The following is a 24548-nucleotide window of genomic DNA, read 5'->3' as shown; positions in this document are numbered from 1 at the left end:
TATTGACTCGTGAAAATCTTGTGAAAGCTGCAAGGTAAATGAAAATTATTAAAACCAATCTGTTTACAATTTAAAGGAAAAATAATAAGTGATGAAAAACTTGTGCAGATATATTAGGAATTATTAAATCCTTTTTTCTGCAATATAAATCTTTAGTTCTTTGATATTATACTATCTTTTATTTTTTAATTTTTTAAATCATGTGACTTTGTATTTTTTTCTAATAAGGTGTTTCATATTCCAATTAAAAGTATAGCATTATTCTAAAACTATTGTGTAAGGGCATGAATGTTATTTTGTTAGAATTTTGGATGGAGAATTCACCATTAATTTTGACTAGTCAATGAAGGGAGCAAAGTGTATATATTTAAAGTTTACAGGGGCAAAGTATTATAAATGGTCAAGTTCAGGCGGGCAAACTGTAATTAACAGTTTGGTTTATCTTCTACAACCAGTATTGATGAATGACAATCAGGTAATGAGTCTGAAATCCTAAAGCATAAACATATTATCGGAAAAAAAAAAAAAAGAGCATAGACATAGATAACATGGCTGAAGCATCTGTTGACCTCCCAGCAGAAATATTACTGTCCAAACGGGTCCAAGAAATGGTCCTGGATAATAAGGAGCCACCTGCCCCATATAAATGTAGGGATGATGCAGATTCTGAAGATGATGATCCCATTTCCATGTCTCCAATCCCACTTATTGATCTCGGCTGTCTGTTATTGTCAACTTCAGAGGTACCTGCACAAGAAATTGTAGAAGTGCTGGAGAAAATTAATGCAGCTCTTTCTTCGTGGGGATGCTTTCAGGTCCATACACAACTAGCTTTTCTCATGCTGATTATGCAACTTCAAAGTAATTGATGTGTCTTGAACTATACTTTTAGCTTTTTGACTTTTTCTTTTTGGCAGTTGGAGCTAATGTTGCTAATTGAAAAAATTGATCAGCCAATATTAGTGAAATTTGCAGGCTATAGGTCATGGAATTTCAAATCTTTTGCTAGATAAGGTGAGACAAATTTCTAGAGAATTTTTCGCACAGCCAATGGAAGAAAAGAAAAAATATGCAAAAACAGTCGTAGACTTCGAGGGTTATGGAGCTGACCCTGTCCCGGAAGAAGGTCAGTCCTTGGATTGGTCGGATCGGCTCTTTCTTAACGTGCAGCCCGAAGATCAAAGAAACTATAAATTTTGGCCAATGAATCCAGAATCTTTCAGGTGTTTGTTTTCCTAGGAAACCATATTAGCTACTTATATAACACTTTTTTATCAATCTTTATCTATGTAGAGTACGAAACTAGATATTCACGTAACTTCGTCTCGCTGGCAGAGATGTTTTACTGGAGTACACTGATGAGATGAAAAGGGTAACAGAGCTCATCTCCAGAGCGATGGCAAAGTCATTGAATCTGGATGAAAATTGCTTTTTGAAACAGTTTGGCGAGCGATCACAATTACAAGCAAGGTTTAACTACTATTCGCCTTGCAAAAGACCTGATCTTGTGCTTGGTTTAAAACCCCATTCGGATGGATCAGGATATACCATTATTATGCAAGATGAAGTAGGCCTCCAAGTTCTCAAAGATGACAAATGGTATAAGATTCCAAAAAATCCCCATGCCCCCCTTGTTCTTATGGCTGATCAAATGGAGGTAAGCCACAAAATTCCTGGCATTCAAAACCTTAATGGCAGTTTGTGTTCTTTTTATGTTAGTACATTCAAATGTGAGTGGTTTTGCGTACAAGGAAAATTGATCAGGTGTGATATATTACCATTCTCGAAACTTATTGTCTATGTGTTTATGCATTGCCAAGTAATTCTTAGTTCTGATTTTCCTTATGTTCTGTGTATTGACAGATAATGACCAATGGAATATTCAAGAGCCCAGTGCATAGAGTGTTGAGTAACTCGGAGAGGGATAGGATTTCTGTGGCTGTATTTTATACTCCTGAGGTAGGAAAAGAGATTGGACCAGAAGATGGCTTAGTAAATGAAAGAACCCCAAAATTGTTCAAGATGGTGAAAGACTATGCTGATACTCACTTCGGCTATTACCAGCGGGGGATGAGAGCATTACATACAGCACAAGCTTAAACCTAGGCCTTTCTGCACTGATGGAATGAAGTCCGCCTGCAGGAAATTCAAAACTCGTTATGTACCCTTGTCCCTTTCCTGATTGTTTTCTCTGTTTTTATGCATATGAATTGTCCAAGACAGAGCACAAGATAGTACGCTTATAAGGTAAACCATTAAACTACAAGCTCAGCTTGATCAGATGTCAACATTTACCCCTGTTGTTCGAGTGAGAAAAGTTGCATCAGCATGAACATATATTTGTTGGCTGTTCTTACATTGCAGTTAAGTTGAAGTATGTCATCCAATGCAAGTGTATGTTACTGATTAATTATCAGAAGGCTTGTGTTTGTTCAGCGATAACACAGGGGAGGGTTCATTATCTAATTTGTTGAAATTCAGCTGTACCATTTTAGCCTTATCCTTCTATCTCACTAGTTAGCTGAAATTCTTCAGATTATTCTCACTTTCACTTCTAGAACCTTTAACTTCTATAATCTGTCTCCAACTTTTCACGATGTGCGAGTGCATCCCTTGAATATTTCATATACTAGTGCTTAGAAGCATTTAACTGGCATTCTTACTTTGCAGCCAGGCAAAGTAAGTAGATAAGCAAACAGGAAAATTGTGTTGTTGGCTCCATTACAACATATACTTAATCTGTATTCAAGGTTTTCTTAGAAAAATGTATTTATTCTGGCATACTTTCCTGGGATTGCTGGCTTCATCTTCAGTTTAAAGCCGAACTATTCTCCCTTTTCTTTTCTTCTTCTTCTTCTTTTTTTTAATTTTATTTATGGAGTAGTCCATTCTCCATTCTTGTCCTCCCCGCCCCTGGTATGAACTCATAATCAGATTATCGACTCGTTCCATGATTATAAGTTCATTCCATAGCGAGTTTTGGTCTGAGAGTTAGAATGGAATTGGTTTTGCCTATGATAAAAATGACACTAATCAATGTGTCGATGTCCACAGCAGATCGACCTAGTATAGTTTTTACTTTTAAGTTCTTATCGTTCTGCTTAGGGTTACATGATAGCATCCCCAAAAACAGATCAGAAGTCTTCTTTCTTTTCTTTTATCTTCTTGTTATATTTGATCTTCATTCCCGCAATTCTTCGCCCCACCCCTCAACCATTGTTGATCTGCCCACCTTTTTTCCCCCCAAAGTTCCATATCATGAATGCGTGAACAAAGATGTGTCAAGAAGTCAACAAAGTTCCACTTGAAGCTTGAAATTGCTTTTGGAAGTCAACGAAGAATAGTGCAACTTTTTACCTAGCACTGTTTTATTTTTTGTGTCGGGCATGGTACAACCCTTGTTTTAAACCCTTAGTAATATTCTAAATATGAATTCTAATGCAATTCCAACTCGGTCAATGATGATATTAATCAGCTAACTGTATTTTAGACTATTAATCAAAGTAATTAGCTAATAATTCAAAAATGTTTGCTGGACATCCATGCTTGGTAGTGCACGAGTAACCAAATTATTCTGGTGACCCGGTCAGGAGCAACTATCCTAATATGTGATTGGAAATATCTATGAGTATTAGATAGTCTATACTTTTATATCACATTAATTCTCCTCTTGTATCAAAAAAGAAAAATGAAAGATGTGATTTTTTCCCTTTTGTTGAATTAGGCTAACAACATGAATACATATTTTAAATACATTTTTATTCTAATTTTTTAATTCAATCTTCAAAATTAATCTTACAGTAATGATGAATCATAATATTCGATTTATTTTATATTGAGATAGAAAAAATTGGTTAGATAAAATGTGAAATTAAAGCAAACGTGGTATTAAGTGAGGGTTGTAAAAACAAGTTCAAACCCTTGTCTTTTTGCATTGAAAAAATAGTTTTAATAAATAAGTAGCATGATATCAGAAGTTTCTCATATTGCGATAAAAATGAAAACTTAGATGAATCAAACGTGAAACAAACATAATTCTGGGGATTGGAGATATATTTGTTGAAATGAGAGGGAAATCAATCGATGATATTTGTGCATAACATTTTACCTATTGGCATATTTTGTACACAAAAAACGTTAAACATCATACCATAGACATAAGTTGCACAAGTTTTGCTAACTGAAATGGTTTCTAACCCACAATTCAATTGGAGCAAGTAAACCACTATCAAGTTAGTTTATGAACAATGTATGTCAAATAGTAAATCATAAACCAAGTGGATAGGAGATTATTTGGGATAATTTTTTTTTTAAAATACTTTAGCATTTTTTAATGTGTTATATGTGAAATAAAATGTGATTAAAAAATGTGTTGATTATGCAAGCAAGTCAATGTGTATAAATAAAGTATAAATAATATGCAATCCAAACACATTGAAAAAGTGTAGTTAGGGAGAAGGGTTCATTAAACTTTGACATGCGTGTGGTGGAACTTTTAATGTCTAAGAAATGGTATAGAGTTAAAAGAAAAGCAACGCCAAACGGCTTAAGTTAAAAAATGGGATAAGCAAACATCATTCAAAGCTTGAAATTGGTGTTGGGGTAATAAATTGGTTTGTGCTAGAGTTATTAACCTGGCTCGGTCCAGTGGTTGAACCGCTCAAATAGATGGACCCGCCATGGAATCGGGCCTATTCAACAATTGGACCGGAATTGCAAATAACTCAGTTTGAACCGTTTAATCCGAACGATCGAACTAGTGACCTGCTAAACCCGACGGTTTTTATGAATTCGGCGGGTTTTGGAAATTTTTTAGAAATTACCTTTTTATCAATTTTTTAATTTGACCAACCACACCAACATGGGCATTGTTGTCTTTTTAACAATTAGATAAGAAAATTTGAAAAGAAATTTGGGAATTAGGGTTTATTTCTTTCTTTGACACTTAGATTTATCATTTATGTTTGTATATAATATCAATATGAATTAATGAACTAAGAAACAAGTATGGGTATGGATTGTGTGTATGAACTATGAAATGTGAATAGGTTATGACTTGTTAACATTTAAGAATTTCTATATTTATATTATAATTTATATGTTTGTTTATTTATGTTATATTTTTTTTTATTATATAGTCTGACCCAACGGTTCAACCTGTGATCCACTGATTGAACCACTAATCCATCAACCCCATTCTCCTGTCAGATTGATGCCCGAGTTGGTTTTAATAACTATTGTTTGTGTAGCTTTGAAATCAAGGAAAAGTAGCGATAAGTATGAAAAGGTACACTTCTCAAATTATGTGCTAAAAATTTAAAAAAAATTATGTTGTTTAGTAATCAAATCCAAAATCCCACCTAAGTACTCCAAAAATGACAAAAAAAAGGAGGGATACCAATTATCAGACACCAAAATTTTGTTAAAATTTTAATGTTTTTCTTGAATACTTTTTATTGAATTATTTATTTTCTTACATTTATATATATATGTATTTCCAGGTTTGTTTCTTAAAAAAAAAAAAAAAAAAGAAGAAAAAAAGATAAGAGGAAGTGGCGTTGGCCATCATGATGTTTAGATATCATGATGGCCACCAAATTTTGCTTTGACCAAGCTTTGGCAGACACATTTCCAGTAACGAATGGAAAAAGGAATGAAAAAGGCAAAAAGAAAAAGCAAAAGAAGAAGGAAAAGGAGCTTTTGGCTTCTATTATTGGCACTTTCTCTTGGACGAGATAAAGGGGGGGAGAATAGGTAAAAAAAAGAGGAAGGAAAGCAACGGATCCAAGATAAAAGGGACAAGAAGCAAGAGACTGGAGAGGGCGGCGAAAGAAAATTTCTGCTTCGTGTCCAACATTCCAGGCACAAGCTCCTAATTTTCCTCACATTGATTCAGTCCCCAACTACTTGCAGGTAACGAATACCTCTTAAGTTTGCCCATTTAACATTTTTTATAAGATTTTGTTGAAGCATTGCATGAATTTTCTTCGATGATACATGTATCTGTTAGTTTTTTCATTTTTGCGATCTTTATTGCTTCAAAGATTTGGGTTTTGATGGCTACAGATTTACTAAAAGAGTATTAGAGATGGTTAGATGTTAGTTTTAATATTATAACCACAGAGTTTTTGCTTCTTGGGGGTTCTAGGTCCGATCTCTTCCAAAAGCCAAAGCCATTTGCTGTTTGTTGTTTTTCCTCAAACTAAATCCTCCGTGTTTGATCTTTCAAAGTGTGCACCATAGCTTAAGATTATGTAAATTAAATGGGTGGAAGTTTTGTTGGTCTTAGATTGATAAACTAGTGGGTTTTACTTGAGTTTTTTTTTATTGCATTAACATACGTGGGTGGAATAAGAAAGAATGTTGCAGCAAACCCAGAAGGTTGCAGAAGAATTGTTGCATAGAATTTGCTGCGTCTATTCTTGTTTTGTATCTTTTGGATGGTTCACTTTAGTTTAGATTTTGGTTGAGTTTTGATGATTAGAGTTGCAAGTCATGTAGTTTTAGTTTGAATGTTTAATGTTTGATGTTTGACTGGATTTTGGTTGCTTGCATCTGACATAAATGCTACGCGAAGCAAGGTTGCAGAAAGCTTCTGAATTTGAGAAGAAGAACGCAGCTTTGCATGGGAAATTTTAGCCAATTTCACTTTAACCCCTCAAGTCTCTCCTTGTTTCACTAAAGCCCAAAAACTTCTGCAAATCAATCATGTTTACCCCTTTCAAGCTTAAATCTTTTTTTTTATGTTTTAATTGTGCTTTTAGTTAATTAATTCTGGATTTTGGAATGAAATTAAACTTTAACATTTTTTAGTTCAACTATTAGTTTGTTGGGTTTTGGTAAAATGAAAGGGGAATCGGATTTGGCTATTTGTTTGGGTTACTTGGATTTGGGTTAGGTTTTTTTTTTTTTTCATTTGGGTTTGTCCTGGGCTGAAGGGTTAAGGCCCATCAGCTGGTTGATTTATTCTTGAGGTTAGAATAGTGGACTGGCTCTTTCCTTTTGCTTTGGATTTCGGTTGGGCTTAGGTAGTTTTTAGCCCAGAAATAAATAAAATGATGGCCCAGTGGCCTGATTTGTTAAGGAATAAGAAAATGTTTTCGCATATCAGTCCCTGTACTTTCAAGTACTTTCACTGCGGCCCAGAACATTTAAATTCCTTTCAACTCGGTCCTTAAATTAATTTCATTTTGGTCCTTGAATTTTATCTTTTATTTAATTTTGACCCCTGAACTTTGGAAAATATAATTTTTATCCCCCAAAAGTTTTCAATTTTTGCAATTCAGTCCTTAGCAAATTTTGGCTCTCTTTATTATGATTGTTTCTTTTTTAACTAATTATGTTACTTTTGAATATGTTCAACTTGTAATTTTAGATGTTTTAAATTTCTTTATGTTTGACATATTAGTGTGAATTTAGTACTTTTATTATTATTATTATTTTCAATTAAAGTGGTGCCATAATTCTTTTGTTCATTGTGAGTATAAATAGGACAATTTGACTCCATTTAGTCACCACTTCAAACGGGAGGTACCCCTATTTTTATTATTTCAATGTCAATTACGTGCTCTTATGTGCTTCTATGTGTTCCTATGTGTTTATGTATTTTTATATGCTTTATTTATTTGATTCAAATATTCATTCAAATTTTCTTATATACGTTTTAGTTAATTTTTATAATGATTCGAGAGGTATTTAAATACCTCAAAAATGTAATAGATAGGATAATTAGATTTGTTTTATTATATTTTTCCCTCCTAGATTGTAGTCAGGCGCTCCCCGATGTAATAGATAAGTTGTGTGTTTATGTGGCTTATGTGTTATGTGTTTTATCCGCTTTTCTTAGGACTTTGGCATATAGATATTATGCTTACGTGTTATGTGTTACGTGCTCTTATGTGTTTATTTGTTTTAATTTATGCTTTATTTGCTTCACTATATATTGTTAATGCATAACGTCACCACACTAGTCCAACGCTAGTTGTGGCTTCTCCCTCCGCTTACTTGCTAGTCCAACGCTAGTAAGTATTTTTAGAAATGGGTTAGTCCAACGCTATACCCTTAGACTGTTCATGCATTAGATTCATCTTTTGTGTGATATCCATTACATTTCCATGTATATTTTATTTTTTAGAATTTTCTCATTTGCATGATATTTTCTATTATATTATCCTCTACCCCCTACCCTCTATATGTGTTAATCAAATCATTTAGAATTGCACTTCATTTAAGAAATTGTGAAATAAGTTAGTTCATTTGCTTGTTTATATTAGGAGAATTATTTTTGAACATGGATATGGGTGATTATAACTCTTTAGTTTAAATATCCCATTAATCCTTGTATAAGAAAATTATGTCACGAGTTTTTGTCTCCCGTACCCATTATGCTGCATTTCCTTTTTCTTTGATCACTTATAACTATGTATATAATTTAATTTCTTTTCTTTACTTTTAATTTCATCATTTGCATACTCGTGACACCTTCAAGGAATTATTTTGGCCTTTGCAATTAATGCGATTGGTTCAATTAAACCCTTGAATGAACATTTGTTCCTTTCGATGTTTTTATGAATTTAGATTTGCATCCATGTAGAAAACATTCAAATGTGATAAATTAAGGGTTAAATTAAGAAAATTTTGACTAAACCACGCAACTAGCTTAGACTAGGTTGAAAGGGTGCCTTAGGTTTGAGTTGATTGAACCTTTGCCTTCCCTTTCTTCAACCGTGACTCCCGAACTCATTTTCTCTTGTTTTCAAAGACCTGGAGTTGTCTAAAAGGGTTTTATTTTATTTTATTTTGTTAAAAATATTTTTGGGTGACTTGGTACACCCAAACTCGATACCAAGTGGCGACTCCTAATTTTTCTTCAAAACCCTTTTAGACTAAATTTTGGACCCAAATTGTCGCATTTTTTTTAAGTCCCATTCTTGGTCCTTTTCCGTTTATTATTAATAAATCACATTTTTTATAAACACTTTCTTTTTCCATCGCAAAAAAATGGGGCGCGACAACTTGGCGACTCCACTGGGGACGTTAGAGAGTCCAAGCACTTGGCTTAGTCGTCTTTTCTCTTTTTAACCCTTATATTTATCATATTTGGATGTTTTAGGTTGCATTTTTCTTTTTTAGAATGTTTTGCATTTCACACTCGTAATCATTCCTCGTCTTACGTGTATGTGATGAATGGCTTATTTATTTATTTATTCGTATCGCGCATTGCATTTGGGTGGGGGAAAATAGCACCGTAGAGCCTCCACACGTGTTTTAATTATAATCTCTCCCCTCAAAAGGAAGCACTTCATACGTGCATGCATTATTTTTACCCTTTTTTTATTTTTCTCGTGGGCGCCATCCCACATCTCCTTGTAGGATTAGGATCGATTTCCTTAGGTAGGCGGATGGTGTGCTCTGCGCCCATAGCGATGCCTAAGGGATCACTCAAGCCACCGACCAAAGGTTTTGGGGTTGATGACCCTTAACTTTTTGGTCTGAAGGCTTGGGAGCCTGAAACCTTATCGAGTCTAGATGCATTAGTAAGCCAAACCTCATGCATCCATATTAGAAATTACCTAGGATAGAGTCAACATATCCAATTAGGAACACTAAGCACGAGGGGAGGGATTTCACCCCTCTTTCTTTGCTTTATTTACTTTTCATTCTTGTATCATTTATTGTCACAACGTGTTATATGTTACTTGTTGAACTAACCTCTCCTTGTTTTCCCTTTTTCTGCATACACAAACTTTAGAAATAAGAGTCCTAACATGGTACTCGTTTAAGATAAGACCGCCTCTTATATCAAGCATGTTTAAATTTTAGTATGCATATGTATTGCACATCATTTTAGGCTTACCCCGGCATTTAAAGGGGGCACCTTTAGGTCACATTTCAATTATTTCATTGTATATTTAATATGCTTTAATAAATTGTCATCATGCATTAACCATAGAGGGAATGCCGCATAGGAAATCCCACGGTAGGAATAAGTCACCTTTTGTCTCGGATATGTAATCCAATGAGACCTGCATGTTTATGATTTTGTATTGCCTAAGGGGTAAAATCCCGAGGTAAGGTACTAAGAGTGAAATTCCTCCTCAGATGGCTCCGTGCAGAATGCTGAACCAGATACCTCGGGAACTAACAGACTGGAAAAATAATATGACACATGAGGTGAAAAGACTGTTCAAATATGTGGGACATTTACCGAGTCTTCTAAGCATAACTCCAAATGTTGCAATCATTCAAGCTCTACTTGAGTACTGGGATCCAGAAGGTTCTATTTTTCGATTCGGTGAATGTGAACTAACACCAACTTTAGAAGAAATAGAAGGATTATTGCAGATACCTGGGAAAGGTTATCCTATGATATATCCAACTAATGGAACAAGGGAACAGTTTTATAGGTTTTTGGGATTAAGGCAGGTTAGTATGAACCAACATCCGGATGCGAGATCGTGTCCGTTAGAGTTTCTGTATGAACGATTTGGAGAAAGAGGGTCCTATGAACAGTACCGAACCGATTTTTTTATAAGTAAGGAGCAATGGGTAGAGAAGCGAGTGCAAGCGTTTGGATTAGCTTTGATCAATCTGTTGTTGTTCCCGCAAAAGCATGGAAAGATCACATTTTTCACTATCAACATGGTTCAGAGCCTATTTTCAGGGATTAATGGAATGACCCCTACCTTGGTGCCTGTAATCATTGCCGACATCTTCATGGCCGCTACTGAATGTCAAAAGAAAAGAGGTTTCTTTTATGGGTCAAATTTGATACTCCAAATGTGGGCAATGGAGCATCTAGCGAAGAGAACGCTCAATCCTTTGGGATCTTGTCTCCCCGCAGAGAATTGGATCGAATCACACCGAGAAAGGGTCAAAAAGTATTATCGAATTGCATCTCCGACTCAGTTTATTCAAGAGTTCGATAACTTGACACCTGAGAAAATACAATGGGTTTTGGATTGGACAAAAGTTAGGGATCCGGTTTTCACGACTACCCAACACAGTTTTATCCCCCTAGCAGGCACCAATGGATTGGTCGCATATATTCCGCAACGAGTCATGAGGCAATTTGGGTATCCGCAAAGAATTCCGATGATACAAGGGCTTGAAAATATCAGACTCAACACAGTTGCTGAAAGTCGGAGCATGGTATTGGAAGCTTGGGGAAATCTTCTTAGTTTAGAGAGCTTGCACTTGGATCAAGTGAACAAATTGGAACCTAAGGTCATTTCAGAGTATAATGAGTGGATCAAACTGACAATTGAACAAGCTCGAAAGAAGTCACAGTCCGCTCCTGTCAGCCCTGAAGAGCAGATAGACAAGCTGAAGAAAGAACTCGAGGATTATCAATTGCAACTCATAGTGGCCGACCATGCCCTGGAAGACGCTCGAGCGCAATTAAAGTGGGAGACAAGAAAAACTGAAAAGTTGGAGAGAGCCCTGGATGCATTTGACAAAATTCGAGAAGGAATTCGGAAGCTTAGTATAGGAAGGTCTAAGGAGTCTCAACGTACTAGTTTAGCAAGGCATGAGGATTTTGTAAAAATGGTCAATCGAACCATCAATGAAGCTGTACAAAATGATTGAACTTGTCAGTGGTTAATGAGAATTTCTACATTCACTTACAGGTTTGAAATTGGGATTTTACCCCGAAGGTGTTGCATCATATTAGGCCGACCCTTGGCACAAAAAGGGTTCCCCCATAGGACATGCATCCGAATTATTTAGATATCTACTAACTCATGATTTTTTTTTTCTTTTTTCTTTTTCTTGAATAAATTACAGCAATTTGACAGAAGATCCACTCCTAAATCAGTTTCTTTTTCCCACTTGCAGATATTTTTCACAATTGCTACCCAAAGAAGCCCCATCATCACCAGGTCTCGAAGTAGAGCCTTGAGACAGCCTGTAAACATGAGTTCAATGCCTGAGGCTTCGGAAAGATCTGCTATGGTTACATCACCGGACTTCACAGCATTGGGAGCTCAGTTAAGTGAGGTACTTGACAAGTTCAATGACTTAAGTGTTGAAATGGCCGCACAGAGGCTTGTCATTGATCAGTTGGTAACAAGCAATAGCGGTGGTGGTGTCCCAAATGACCGAGAACCTGTCGATACCCACCCACATGCACAAGACAATCAACCACCTCACACATCCAATGCCCAGACAACTTTCCTTCCTTCCTTCGCTAATCCCCTTGAAAATACCTTTACCCAACTAAATTCAGACCTTTCCTATACGCATCCGAATTATATACTGATTAACCCAACCAGTAACCAAATCCCTCAAACCCATCCACAAACTAATCTGAACGTTCCCCCCAACCCTCAGGAACCTCACCATCACGTTGCAGCACCTTTTGTGTTGGACACTGCAGCTCAAGGGAAGGCGGCGGTAGAAGAACAACCTGTGCCTATTGACAAAGATCTGTTGAGAAGATTGGATCGATTCGATGATTTTATGAAAAAGAATCAAGGATTGAGCAGGCATAGTGGGTTGGATTACGATGAATTGTGTCTTTTCCCAGATATTCAGCTACCATTGGGATTCAAAACTCCCAAATTCAGCAAATATGATGGAACTGGAAATCCCAAGACGCATCTTAAGATGTTTGCCAACAAGTTAGGTAAGCCAGTGGATGATGAAAATTTGCCTATGCGTCTATTTCCGGAAAGTTTAGAGGGGGACGCTCTAGATTGGTATTCAAATTTGAAATCTGGAGAGGTAAAAACTTGGTTAGATCTGTCAACAGCTTTTGTGAAGCAGTATGAGTTTAATTGTGAATTGGCACCAACACGAACAACACTGGAGGGTACAAAAAGAAAGCCATCGGAAGATCACAAGACCTATGCAAAGCGGTGGAGAAAGTTAGCTGCCAAAGTGGAGCCACCCATGACTGAGGAGGAGATTGTTCGTACTTTCATCAAGGCTCATGATCCACCCTACTTCGAAGAGATTTTTCGCATGACTGGAAGTTCATTTGCCGCTATTATTAACAAGTTGGAGGAATACGACGAGTTTGTCAAGGCAGGGAAGATTGTTAATGTATCGGCATTGAAGTTGCAATTGGATGCTCTACAGAATCAAAGCAACATTGGGAAAAAGTCCCAATTCAAGAAGAAAGAAGGAGAAACTGCTTTTATATGGGATCAAGGCCCGTCTTTTAGACCCAAAAACCATCCCATCTATTCTGTTCCTTACCAGTATTACACCAACGCTCAACCAGTCTACCACGCTACTACCCAACTCCATCATTCCCGACCAAGTCATTTGAATACCTCACCATTACCTCCGACTCCACAACCTATCTTTCAAAATCACTCCCGTCCCAATTATTATCCCAGACCAACCCTACAAAATAATAACCCTTCTCAAAATCCTTTTCAAACCAGGGAAGTGCAAAATCAAAGGCAATTTCGAACCTTCACCAATTTGGGCCGACCCATTGATCAATTGTATGAGCAGTTAAGAGCAGCGGGAAAAATTAGCACTGTTCCTCCCAAACTCTATCCCAGAGGTCCTCCTGACAGTTATGATCCACAAGCAATCTGTGCCTACCATTCTGGAAGTCCAGGCCATACCACTGGCAATTGTTGGGCTCTAAAACATAAGATCCAGGATATGATTGATTCTGGAGACATCGTTCTTAGAAGAAAGGGAGAGCAGGGACCGAATGTTAGTAAGAATCCTTTACCTGAGCATGGGAACACTGTGGGAGTTATCATCGCTGATGAAGATTGTGTAGATCCCACTCAGTACATTGTAGATGAAACTGAAGTGTTTGGCGTGATGGAGGCTGATCATGCGAGAATGAGAAAACTGTCGCCTGTTGAAAAGTCCATGACTAAGGATAATGTCGAGGGAAATTTGAAATCTTTTGTGTTTGAAAAAGAGGAGCCATTCATAGCAGAAGGGGGAGTTTCCGAGGTTAACAAAGTTCCTTTTATTCTGGATCTGCCATCTTTTGAATGGGATGTATCAGAGCCTGTTATTCTCGAATTTCCAGAACAAATGCCTGTCAATAACTTGCAAGAGATACCATGGAACTACGAGGAACCTAGTCTGTTGATTGGAGATAAAAAATGCTTGAAGGAGGAGGTACCTACTATTGCCAGGTTTGAAAAAGTTGCGAAAAATTCCGAAATCGGCGTTCAATTCAAAGCCAAGGATAATTCTTCAACCCCCAAGCCTCTTGTGTCTGAAAAGGAAGCTGTGGATTTTTTAAAGATGCTGAAGAGAAGTGAGTACAAAACAGTGGAGCAATTGGATAGGATGTCTACTCAAATTTCTTTTCTGAATCTTCTCTTGACCTCCGAGCTACATAGAGAAGCATTGCTCAAAATTCTGAATGAAGCTCAAGTCCCTAAGGATATTCCGGTGGATAAATTTTCTAACATCGTGGGGAATGTACTTGCTGCTAATCATATTGCCTTCTCTGATGACGATCTGACTGTAGAGGGGATCGGGCATAACAGAGCCTTGTATATATCAGTCCGTTGCAATGGAAAGCTGTTGCCGAGGGTTTTAGTGGATAATGGGTCAGCGTTGAATATCTGTCCATGGAACACTCTCACCAAGCTTGGATTTCTTGATATTAAACTCCGTCCATCTGCAACTGTGGTTCGAGGATTTGATAGTTCAAAAAGGGAATCTATGGGTGAAGTAGATCTGGTATTGGAGATAGGCCCTGCTCAATTCCAAGTTACTTGCCAAGTCATGGACTTCTCCGGCGTTTACAATATTTTGCTTGGAAGACCTTGGATACATGCTTCCAATTCAGTGCCATCTTCGTTGCATCAAATATTGAGATTTATTGCGAATGATCAACTCATTACTGTGTTTGCTGAGGATGACTGTACCATGATCGTTGATGCAAAATTCAATGGTGAAAACAGACAAAGGAATCCAATTTCAGCTCATCATGTTGCTGACATCGTCTCTGTGGGATGGGCATCCAGGGATAAGTCTCTAACTCATTCAGATTTGCCAGAGGCCAGTATTATGATGGCGAGGGAGATGATCCGAGGCGGATACGAAATAGGAAAAGGTCTTGGGAGAGAATTACAAGGAATTTTGGAGCCAATAGAGATCCCGACGCAGAAGGATACATTTGGATTGGGATTTCATCCGACTGCTAAGGATAGAAAGGAAATGCAAGCTCGAAAACAAGCTGAAAAGAAGGGCAAGCAAACTGCCTTAAATATCCCGCCGCTATATCACACTTTTCCTCGTCCATCAGAAGTGATCATGCCAGAAACAAAAAATTTTGTGGAAGAAATTGAAGTGGACCTATCTCAATTATTTGTCGGGGCAATTGATGAAGAGGAGCCATCAGAGAATTTAGAATTTTTGCCAATTATCGAGGGAGCCATTCAAAATTGGACTGCTGATTATTTTCCCTCTCGAAGGGAATTTCGGTAAATTTAAGGGGATTGTCTTTTGTCTAGATTCATATCTAGATTGCACGATAGTCTGGAGATTTTGTTAAAATAAATTGCTTTTAATTTCTGAAGTTTTATTCCCATTTCAGTTTGTATTGTTTGTTTTGTTGAAGAAAAATGATTGGAATGGATGATATGTTTTTAAATGGCAATCATGTTTGTGTATTTGGCCTTTTGTGAAGTTTCAATGCATTTTGAATTTAATGAAATGGACGATTTCTCTTGTATTTTCTATTTATTTATTACATATGTTCTATTTCATTTTCAGATGGCCACAAATAAAACCCTTCGACCCTTTGGATGTCACCATTTTGGAATTCGATGGCTGCAATCTCGATATCTCTCATGAGCTTGAAATCATGCAATCTGAAATTCAAAACGAGAGCGACAATGAGGAAGAATTTGAGTCTGTTTCCAGAGATTTAATACAGTATGAAGAGAAATCCAAACCCAACTTAGAAGAAACAGAAATCATCAATATTGGCACTAAGACCGAGGTTAAAGAGGTTAAAGTCAGCATTCATTTGAATAAGAAACAGAAGGAGGAAATGATTGAATTCTTAATGCTATTTCAAGATGTGTTCGCATGGTCCTACGATGATATGCCAGGGATCTCTACAGATATAGTGGTTCACAGGTTGCCAATTGATCCAAATTTTTTACCTGTAAAGCAGAAGCCGCGTAAATTCAAACCAGAAATGAGTCTCAAGATAAAGGAACAAGTTGTGAAGCAACTCAATGCTAAGATAATCATGGTGTCTCATTATCCCACCTGGCTATCGAACCCTGTGCCAGTGCCTAAGAAATCTGGTGAAGTGCGAGTATGTGTTGATTACAGAGATTTGAATAAGGCCAGTCCGAAAGACGATTTTCCTTTGCCAAACATTCATATTCTTTTGGACAATACTGCTGGACACGAAATTGAATCTTTTGGTGATTGTTTTGCTGGGTATCATCAAATTTTAATGGCAGAAGAAGACAGAGAGAAAACCTCTTTTATCACCCCATGGGGAACCTTTTGTTATCGAGTGATGCCTTTCGGGCTGAAAAATGCTGGAGCCACTTATCAGAGAACCATGACTACTTTGTTCCATGACATGATTCACAAGGAGATGGAGGTTTATGTGGATGATATCATAATTAAATCCAAGAAGGTTGATGACCATTTGGTTGATTTAAAGAAGCTGTTTGAAAGATTGAGGAAGTATAATTTGAAGTTGAACCCTGCAAAATGTGCTTTTGGAGCTCCGGCTGGTAAGTTATTGGGTTTTATTGTCAGCAAAAAGGGCATAGAGATAGATCCTGCGAAAATAAAAGCAATTCGAGATATGCCCATTCCAAAATGTCAAAAAGATGTGAAAAGTTTTCTTGGAAAGATCAATTTCATTGGCCGATTCATTGGACAGTTAACCTCTACCTGTGAGCCTTTGTTCAAATTGTTGAAAAAGAATGCGTCAATGGATTGGAATGAAGATTGTCAACAGGCTTTTGATAAGATCAAGAATTATTTGTTAAATCCTCCGGTCTTAGTGCCACCTCAGCCAGGGAGACCTCTGATTATGTATTTGTCTGTTCTTGATGAGGCTGTCGGATGCGTTCTGGGACAGCATGACGAGTCTGGGAGAAAGGAACAAGCCATCTACTATCTGAGCAAGAAATTTACAGCATATGAGGCCAACTATTCTTTCCTTGAGAGAAGTTGTTGTGCTTTAGCATGGGCAGCTCAGAAGTTGAGACATTATTTGCTCGGTTATACCACTTACTTGATTTCCCGTTCCGATCCTCTGAAATACCTGTTGGAAAAGTCGATGCCCACGGGACGTATGGCTAAGTGGCAAATGATCCTTTCCGAATTCGATATTGTCTTCACAACACAAAAGGCAGTCAAGGGTCAAGTTATAGCAGATCATTTGGCAGAAAATCCAAGAGATGATGATTATCAGCCATTGCATACCTACTTTCCTGATGAAGAAATCCTGTTCGTTGGAGCGGTTGAGGACATGAGTGAGCAGTATCCTGGATGGAGGTTATTTTTTGACGGTGCGTCAAACTCTTTTGGAGCTGGAATTGGAGCAGTTTTAGTATCGCCTGAAGGGAAACATTATCCTGCTACTGCCAAATTACGATTTCCTTGTACCAACAACATGGCTGAGTATGAAGCTTGTATTTTTGGATTGAAAATGGCATTGGACATGGAGATCAAGGATCTGATAGCATTCAGTGATTCAGATTTACTTGTGCACCAGACGCTTAAACAGTGGGTAACTCGGGATTCAAAAATTATGTTGTATCATTGTAACTTGCTTAGTTTGGCCAGCAAATTCAGGAATTTGGAACTCAGACATATTCCCCGCACTCGTAATGCCTTTGCTGATGCTTTAGCTACTCTGTCTTCGATGATCCAACATCCAGATGAGCTGGTGATTGAACCTATACAGATTCAACTTCAGAATAGGCCAGCGCATTGTCTGGTTACAGAAAGGGTCACTGATGGTCGCTCCTGGTACAAGGATATTAAGGAATTCATGAAAACAGGATCCTACCCTCCTGATACTGATTCTGTTGCAAAAATTTTCTTACGCAGAATGTCATCAAGATTCTTCTTGAATGGAGAAGTGCTATACAAGAAAACATCTGATTTGGGCCTTCTGAGATGCATCAATGAAGAGGAAGCCGATTATATGATGAAAGAGGTGCATAGTGGGGTTTGTGGGCCACACATGAATGGGCATCTACTGGCTAAGAAGATCATGAGAACAGGATATTTTTGGCTTACCATGGAGCATGACTGTGTAGATTTTGTTAGAAAATGTGTTAAGTGTCAAATGCATGGTGATATTATACGTGCTCCTCCTACAGAATTGCATAGTATGACTGCTCCATGGCCATGTTCGATCTGGGGAATGGATGTGATCGGAACTATTGATCCTTCTGCTTCAAATGGGCATCGATTCATTTTAGTGGCGATTGAATATTTCACCAAGTGGGTTGAGGCCGCATCCTATAAGCATGTGACTAAGAAAGTGGTGTCGGATTTCTTGAGAAATAATATCATCTGTCGTTTTGGGGTACCAGAGACGTTGATCACTGATAATGCCAAGAACCTCAATAATGATATGGTGGATGGATTATGTGAACAGTTCAAGATTAAACATCGAAATTCGGCCATTTACAGGCCTCAGATGAATGGAGCCGTTGAAGCTGCAAATAAAAATTTGAAAAAGATTATTCGTAAGATGACTGAAGCACACCGGGATTGGCATGAGAAGCTGCCTTATGCACTAATGGCGTACAGAACTACCATCAGAACTTCTACTGGTGCAACTCCTTTCTCTCTTATGTATGGAATGGAAGCAGTCCTGCCTGCAGAAGTTGAAATTCCTTCCTTGCGCATTCTGATGGAAGCTCAGATAGAAGAAGCTGAATGGGTTAGAGAACGTCAGGAGCAGTTGTCTCTAATTGATGAAAAGAGATTGAATGCCGTCTGTCATGGACAATGTTATCAGCAACGAATGGCCCGTGCTTACAACAAAAAGGTTAAGCCCCGTTTGTTTGAAGTTGGAGATAAGGTTTTGAAACGGATTCTTCCAATGCAAGATGAGGCTAAAGGGAAGTTTGCTCCCAATTGGCAAGGACCATTCATTGTTAAGAAAGTGCTATCCGGAGGAGCGCTTATCCTTATGGAAATGGACGGTCAAATTTTTCCCCAACCAATCAATGCAGACATGTGCAAAAAGTTTTTCATTTGATTATAAAAATTTTCTTTAAAAAATACTGCAAGAGACGGATTTAAGGCATACTTCCTCTCATTGTTCCATTTCGATGTCTTATCCCTAATCTGTTTTCCCTTTTGACTTTTCATAACCACATTTTTTTTTTCTCGCTTGGCAGTCCCTTAAGATCACTAACCCCTATACCGGGGCAATTTTGTTTCTTTGAAAAAAAAAAAAAAAAAAAAGTAAAAAGTAAAAGAAAAGTAAAAAAAAGAAAATATAAAAAAAAGGGGAAGAGTAAGTTTTATCTCTGCCAGAATTAAACTGGGGCAAATTTTATCTCTTTCTTACCCTAGATCGGGGTAAGCTTTGACAGAATGCTATCTCAAATGATTGCAAACCCATCATATGATCCGCTGTCAATCCTTTCAAGCCTTAACCTTTCCTTTGCCGAATTTCATCTTCTGCAGTATTTTGAAAAAAAAAAAAAAAAAAAAATTTTCTTAATCAACTAGCAAATGATGTAAATACAAACTTTTCTGAAACATGTCAGAGAAGATTGTCTCACTGATGCTACTCATTATCAGAGCATGACTGCAGTGATACGGTTGGGGTTAAATTTATCTTATCTATGTCTCTAGGTGAAAACCTGAAAGGGCACCTTCTAAAAAAAAAAAAAGAAAGAGAAAAAAAAAAGAAAAAAGAAAAAGACAAGAAAAGAAAAAAAAAAAAAAAACAAAACAAGAAGAAAAAGAAAAAATAAGAAAAAGGGGTGGGGGTAACCTTAGTGAAAACCCAAAAGGGCGCTGAGGTAGGGTTTTGGAGTACAAGAGAATCAGCGACAGAGAATAAGATGTTGAGGTCTGAAAGCTGGTGACTATGTTGATTTGGGTCTCTTTCATACTGTTGTTCTTTTGCCGACAATGAATTCCAAAATGGATGACTACGAAAGGGTCAGATGGAGCATTTTTCCTCATCAAAGGCCATCCTCTAAATACGAATCCGAATTTTGATCCTTGGGCCTTTATTCAAAAATTCAACAATTTTGTATTACTATTCTATTTGCTATTTTTTTTATTTATTGTGTATCATTGTTCATTTCATATTAGCATTATTGCATGATGAATACTATTTTTTTTTATTTTATTTTATTGTTTATAGTTTTCATATTTTGGGTCTCATTCAAAAGACAATCCCCTATAATTTATCTCTAAAGAGTCATGAAATTTAAGATCCTATGATACTAAAGTACGGACAATTGACATTTGACAGTTGCAAAGGTTTTGAAGGGTTGTCGGCTGAACCTAAGGGAGCGATTGGTTGATATCGAAACTCATGTTTACATGGTTCTCAAGGCAAAAGGATCACATGGTGGTGGCAGCGTTTTTGTCATAGTTGTTTCTTTTCCTTTTCTCCTTTTTGCAGGAAAAATTATGTGACACAACACTGGTTCATTTGAGCATGATTCACACTGGGGCAACCAGTAGAAGGATTAAGTTCCGAATTTCGCTGGGCATTTCCGAAGAAAGAAAAGAAAAATCACAATTTTCTTTCTTTTAAAGTTCAAAAATCAAGAGGAGACTGTAAGTCCACCAAGTTTCGAGTATATTTTCATTCTCTTGAACTACCTAGATTCTTGGCAAAAATCAATTTAAATTCCTGTTGGTGAGTCTCAGCGTCCACCGCGCACCCTTCTATCTCCCATTCTTAACAAATTTAATTTTCTGTTGGAGCGTAATCGCGTCCCTCCGCGCATCAATTTAAATTCCTGTTGGTGAGTCTCAGTCTCAGCGTCCACCGCGCACCCTTCTACCTCCCCTTCTTGACAAATTTAAATTCCTGTTGGTGAGTCTCAGCATCCACCACGCACCCTTCTATCTCCCATTCTTAACAAATTTAATTTTCTGTTGGAGCGTAATCGCGTCCCTCCGCGCATCAATTTAAATTCCTGTTGGTGAGTCTCAGCGTCCACCGCGCACCCTTCTATCTCCCATTCTTAACAAATTTAATTTTCTGATTGGAGCGTAATCGCGTCCCTCCACGCATCAATTTAATTTCCTGTTGGTGAGTCTCAGCGTCCACCGCGTACCCCTCTATCTCCCATTCTTAACAAATTTCATTTTCTGTTGGAGCGTAATCGCGTCCCTCCGCGCATCAATTTAAATTCCTGTTGGTGAGTCTCAGCGTCCACCGCGCACCCTTCTACCTCCCCTTCTTGACAAATTTAAATTCCTGTTGGTGAGTCTCAGCGTCCACCGCGCACCCTTCTATCTCCCATTCTTAACAAATTTAATTTTCTGTTGGAGCGTAATCGCGTCCCTCCGCGCATCAATTTAAATTCCTGTTGGTGAGTCTCAGCGTCCACCGCGCACCCTTCTACCTCCCCTTCTTGACAATTTAAATTCCTGTTGGTGAGTCTCAGCATCCACCGCGCACCCTTCTATTCCCCTTCTTGACAATTTAAATTTCCTGTTGGTGAGTCTCAGCGTCCACCGCGCACCCTTCTATCCCCATTCTTGGAGCGTAACCGCGTCCCTCCGCGCATCTTTTTCTAGTTATGACAAGTTGCTTTTCTTGACTGTTTTGGTTAATAATTGTGCTTTATCATTCATTTTTGTATTTCATGTTTAGAAGTTCTGAGAGCTCAGACTTTTTAGACTTTGCAAAGATCACAGATGGTCAATGCACATATTTCATTGTGATTCATTGGTTTTTGAACTACGTTTGACCTGATTCCCATGGTGGGATACGTAGGCAACTCTACATGAGTTCGGTCACGTGTTTTGTAATTTCGTTGTATCTTGTATTCAATAATCTCAGCCAAGTGTTGGTTTGTTTGTTTTAACTCAGATGCAGTTAGAAGAGATAGGTAAGCATTTTGGTGTCTACGTCTTTGTCTTGAATTTCCCTGAAACTCTAGACAAAGAGGGGCAAGCTGTAGACACCAAAATTTTGTTAAAATTTTAATGTTTTTCTTGAATACTTTTTATTGAATTATTTATTTTCTTACATTTATATATATATGTATTTCCAGGTTTGTTTCTTAAAAAAAAAAAAAAAAAAAAAAAGAAGAAAAAAAGATAAGAGGAAGTGGCGTTGGCCATCATGATGTTTAGATATCATGATGGCCACCAAATTTTGCTTTGACCAAGCTTTGGCAGACACATTTCCAGTAACGAATGGAAAAAGGAATGAAAAAGGCAAAAAGAAAAAGCAAAAGAAGAAGGAAAAGGAGCTTTTGGCTTCTATTATTGGCACTTTCTCTTGGACGAGATAAAGGGGGGGAGAATAGGTAAAAAAAAGAGGAAGGAAAGCAACGGATCCAAGATAAAAGGGACAAGAAGCAAGAGACTGGAGAGGGCGGCGAAAGAAAATTTCTGCTTCGTGTCCAACATTCCAGGCACAAGCTCCTAATTTTCCTCACATTGATTCAGTCCCCAACTACTTGCAGGTAACGAATACCTCTTAAGTTTGCCCATTTAACATTTTTTATAAGATTTTGTTGAAGCATTGCATGAATTTTCTTCGATGATACATGTATCTGTTAGTTTTTTCATTTTTGCGATCTTTATTGCTTCAAAGATTTGGGTTTTGATGGCTACAGATTTACTAAAAGAGTATTAGAGATGGTTAGATGTTAGTTTTAATATTATAACCACAGAGTTTTTGCTTCTTGGGGGTTCTAGGTCCGATCTCTTCCAAAAGCCAAAGCCATTTGCTGTTTGTTGTTTTTCCTCAAACTAAATCCTCCGTGTTTGATCTTTCAAAGTGTGCACCATAGCTTAAGATTATGTAAATTAAATGGGTGGAAGTTTTGTTGGTCTTAGATTGATAAACTAGTGGGTTTTACTTGAGTTTTTTTTTATTGCATTAACATACGTGGGTGGAATAAGAAAGAATGTTGCAGCAAACCCAGAAGGTTGCAGAAGAATTGTTGCATAGAATTTGCTGCGTCTATTCTTGTTTTGTATCTTTTGGATGGTTCACTTTAGTTTAGATTTTGGTTGAGTTTTGATGATTAGAGTTGCAAGTCATGTAGTTTTAGTTTGAATGTTTAATGTTTGATGTTTGACTGGATTTTGGTTGCTTGCATCTGACATAAATGCTACGCGAAGCAAGGTTGCAGAAAGCTTCTGAATTTGAGAAGAAGAACGCAGCTTTGCATGGGAAATTTTAGCCAATTTCACTTTAACCCCTCAAGTCTCTCCTTGTTTCACTAAAGCCCAAAAACTTCTGCAAATCAATCATGTTTACCCCTTTCAAGCTTAAATCTTTTTTTTTATGTTTTAATTGTGCTTTTAGTTAATTAATTCTGGATTTTGGAATGAAATTAAACTTTAACATTTTTTAGTTCAACTATTAGTTTGTTGGGTTTTGGTAAAATGAAAGGGGAATCGGATTTGGCTATTTGTTTGGGTTACTTGGATTTGGGTTAGGTTTTTTTTTTTTTTCATTTGGGTTTGTCCTGGGCTGAAGGGTTAAGGCCCATCAGCTGGTTGATTTATTCTTGAGGTTAGAATAGTGGACTGGCTCTTTCCTTTTGCTTTGGATTTCGGTTGGGCTTAGGTAGTTTTTAGCCCAGAAATAAATAAAATGATGGCCCAGTGGCCTGATTTGTTAAGGAATAAGAAAATGTTTTCGCATATCAGTCCCTGTACTTTCAAGTACTTTCACTGCGGCCCAGAACATTTAAATTCCTTTCAACTCGGTCCTTAAATTAATTTCATTTTGGTCCTTGAATTTTATCTTTTATTTAATTTTGACCCCTGAACTTTGGAAAATATAATTTTTATCCCCCAAAAGTTTTCAATTTTTGCAATTCAGTCCTTAGCAAATTTTGGCTCTCTTTATTATGATTGTTTCTTTTTTAACTAATTATGTTACTTTTGAATATGTTCAACTTGTAATTTTAGATGTTTTAAATTTCTTTATGTTTGACATATTAGTGTGAATTTAGTACTTTTATTATTATTATTATTTTCAATTAAAGTGGTGCCATAATTCTTTTGTTCATTGTGAGTATAAATAGGACAATTTGACTCCATTTAGTCACCACTTCAAACGGGAGGTACCCCTATTTTTATTATTTCAATGTCAATTACGTGCTCTTATGTGCTTCTATGTGTTCCTATGTGTTTATGTATTTTTATATGCTTTATTTATTTGATTCAAATATTCATTCAAATTTTCTTATATACGTTTTAGTTAATTTTTATAATGATTCGAGAGGTATTTAAATACCTCAAAAATGTAATAGATAGGATAATTAGATTTGTTTTATTATATTTTTCCCTCCTAGATTGTAGTCAGGCGCTCCCCGATGTAATAGATAAGTTGTGTGTTTATGTGGCTTATGTGTTATGTGTTTTATCCGCTTTTCTTAGGACTTTGG

The 24548-nt window shown here is 37.1% G+C and overlaps 2 protein-coding genes across 2 annotated transcripts; both read left to right on the top strand.

Moving 5' to 3' along the window:
• Positions 1-442: 442 nt before the first annotated feature.
• On the top strand, positions 443-2410 carry LOC113741743 (protein SRG1-like). The gene is made up of 4 exons (XM_027269352.2): positions 443-815; positions 976-1223; positions 1336-1657; positions 1864-2410. The coding sequence occupies exons 1-4, from the start codon at positions 549-551 to the stop codon at positions 2098-2100; spliced, it is 1074 nt and encodes a 357-aa protein (XP_027125153.1). The 5' UTR covers positions 443-548; the 3' UTR covers positions 2101-2410.
• Positions 2411-11916: 9506 nt separating this feature from the next.
• Positions 11917-19192, top strand: LOC113741048 (uncharacterized). Its single transcript, XM_072046652.1, has 5 exons — positions 11917-15419; positions 15712-17483; positions 17538-18225; positions 18313-18669; positions 18778-19192. The coding sequence occupies exons 1-5, from the start codon at positions 11917-11919 to the stop codon at positions 19190-19192; spliced, it is 6735 nt and encodes a 2244-aa protein (XP_071902753.1).
• The last annotated feature ends 5356 nt before the right edge of the window (positions 19193-24548 follow it).

This window comes from Coffea arabica, chromosome 4e, assembly GCF_036785885.1.
Source record: "Coffea arabica cultivar ET-39 chromosome 4e, Coffea Arabica ET-39 HiFi, whole genome shotgun sequence".
NCBI lineage: Eukaryota > Viridiplantae > Streptophyta > Magnoliopsida > Gentianales > Rubiaceae > Coffea > Coffea arabica.
Note: the sequence above shows the minus strand (reverse complement) of the source record. Positions and strands in the feature narration are given on the sequence as shown.

Bases quoted from the DNA above. Each gene is read 5' to 3' on its own strand.
- LOC113741743 (XM_027269352.2), top strand. From the start codon at position 549: ATGGCTGAAGCATCTGTTGACCTCCCAGCAGAAATATTACTGTCCAAA. The intron at 1,224-1,335 runs GTGTTTGTTTTC...TCTCGCTGGCAG, and splicing joins ATGAATCCAGAATCTTTCAG to AGATGTTTTACTGGAGTACA. The intron at 1,658-1,863 runs GTAAGCCACAAA...GTGTATTGACAG, and splicing joins TTATGGCTGATCAAATGGAG to ATAATGACCAATGGAATATT.
- LOC113741048 (XM_072046652.1), top strand. From the start codon at position 11,917: ATGAGTTCAATGCCTGAGGCTTCGGAAAGATCTGCTATGGTTACATCA. The intron at 15,420-15,711 runs GTAAATTTAAGG...TTTCATTTTCAG, and splicing joins CCCTCTCGAAGGGAATTTCG to ATGGCCACAAATAAAACCCT. The intron at 18,226-18,312 runs GCATGACTGTGT...AGAATTGCATAG, and splicing joins TATTTTTGGCTTACCATGGA to TATGACTGCTCCATGGCCAT.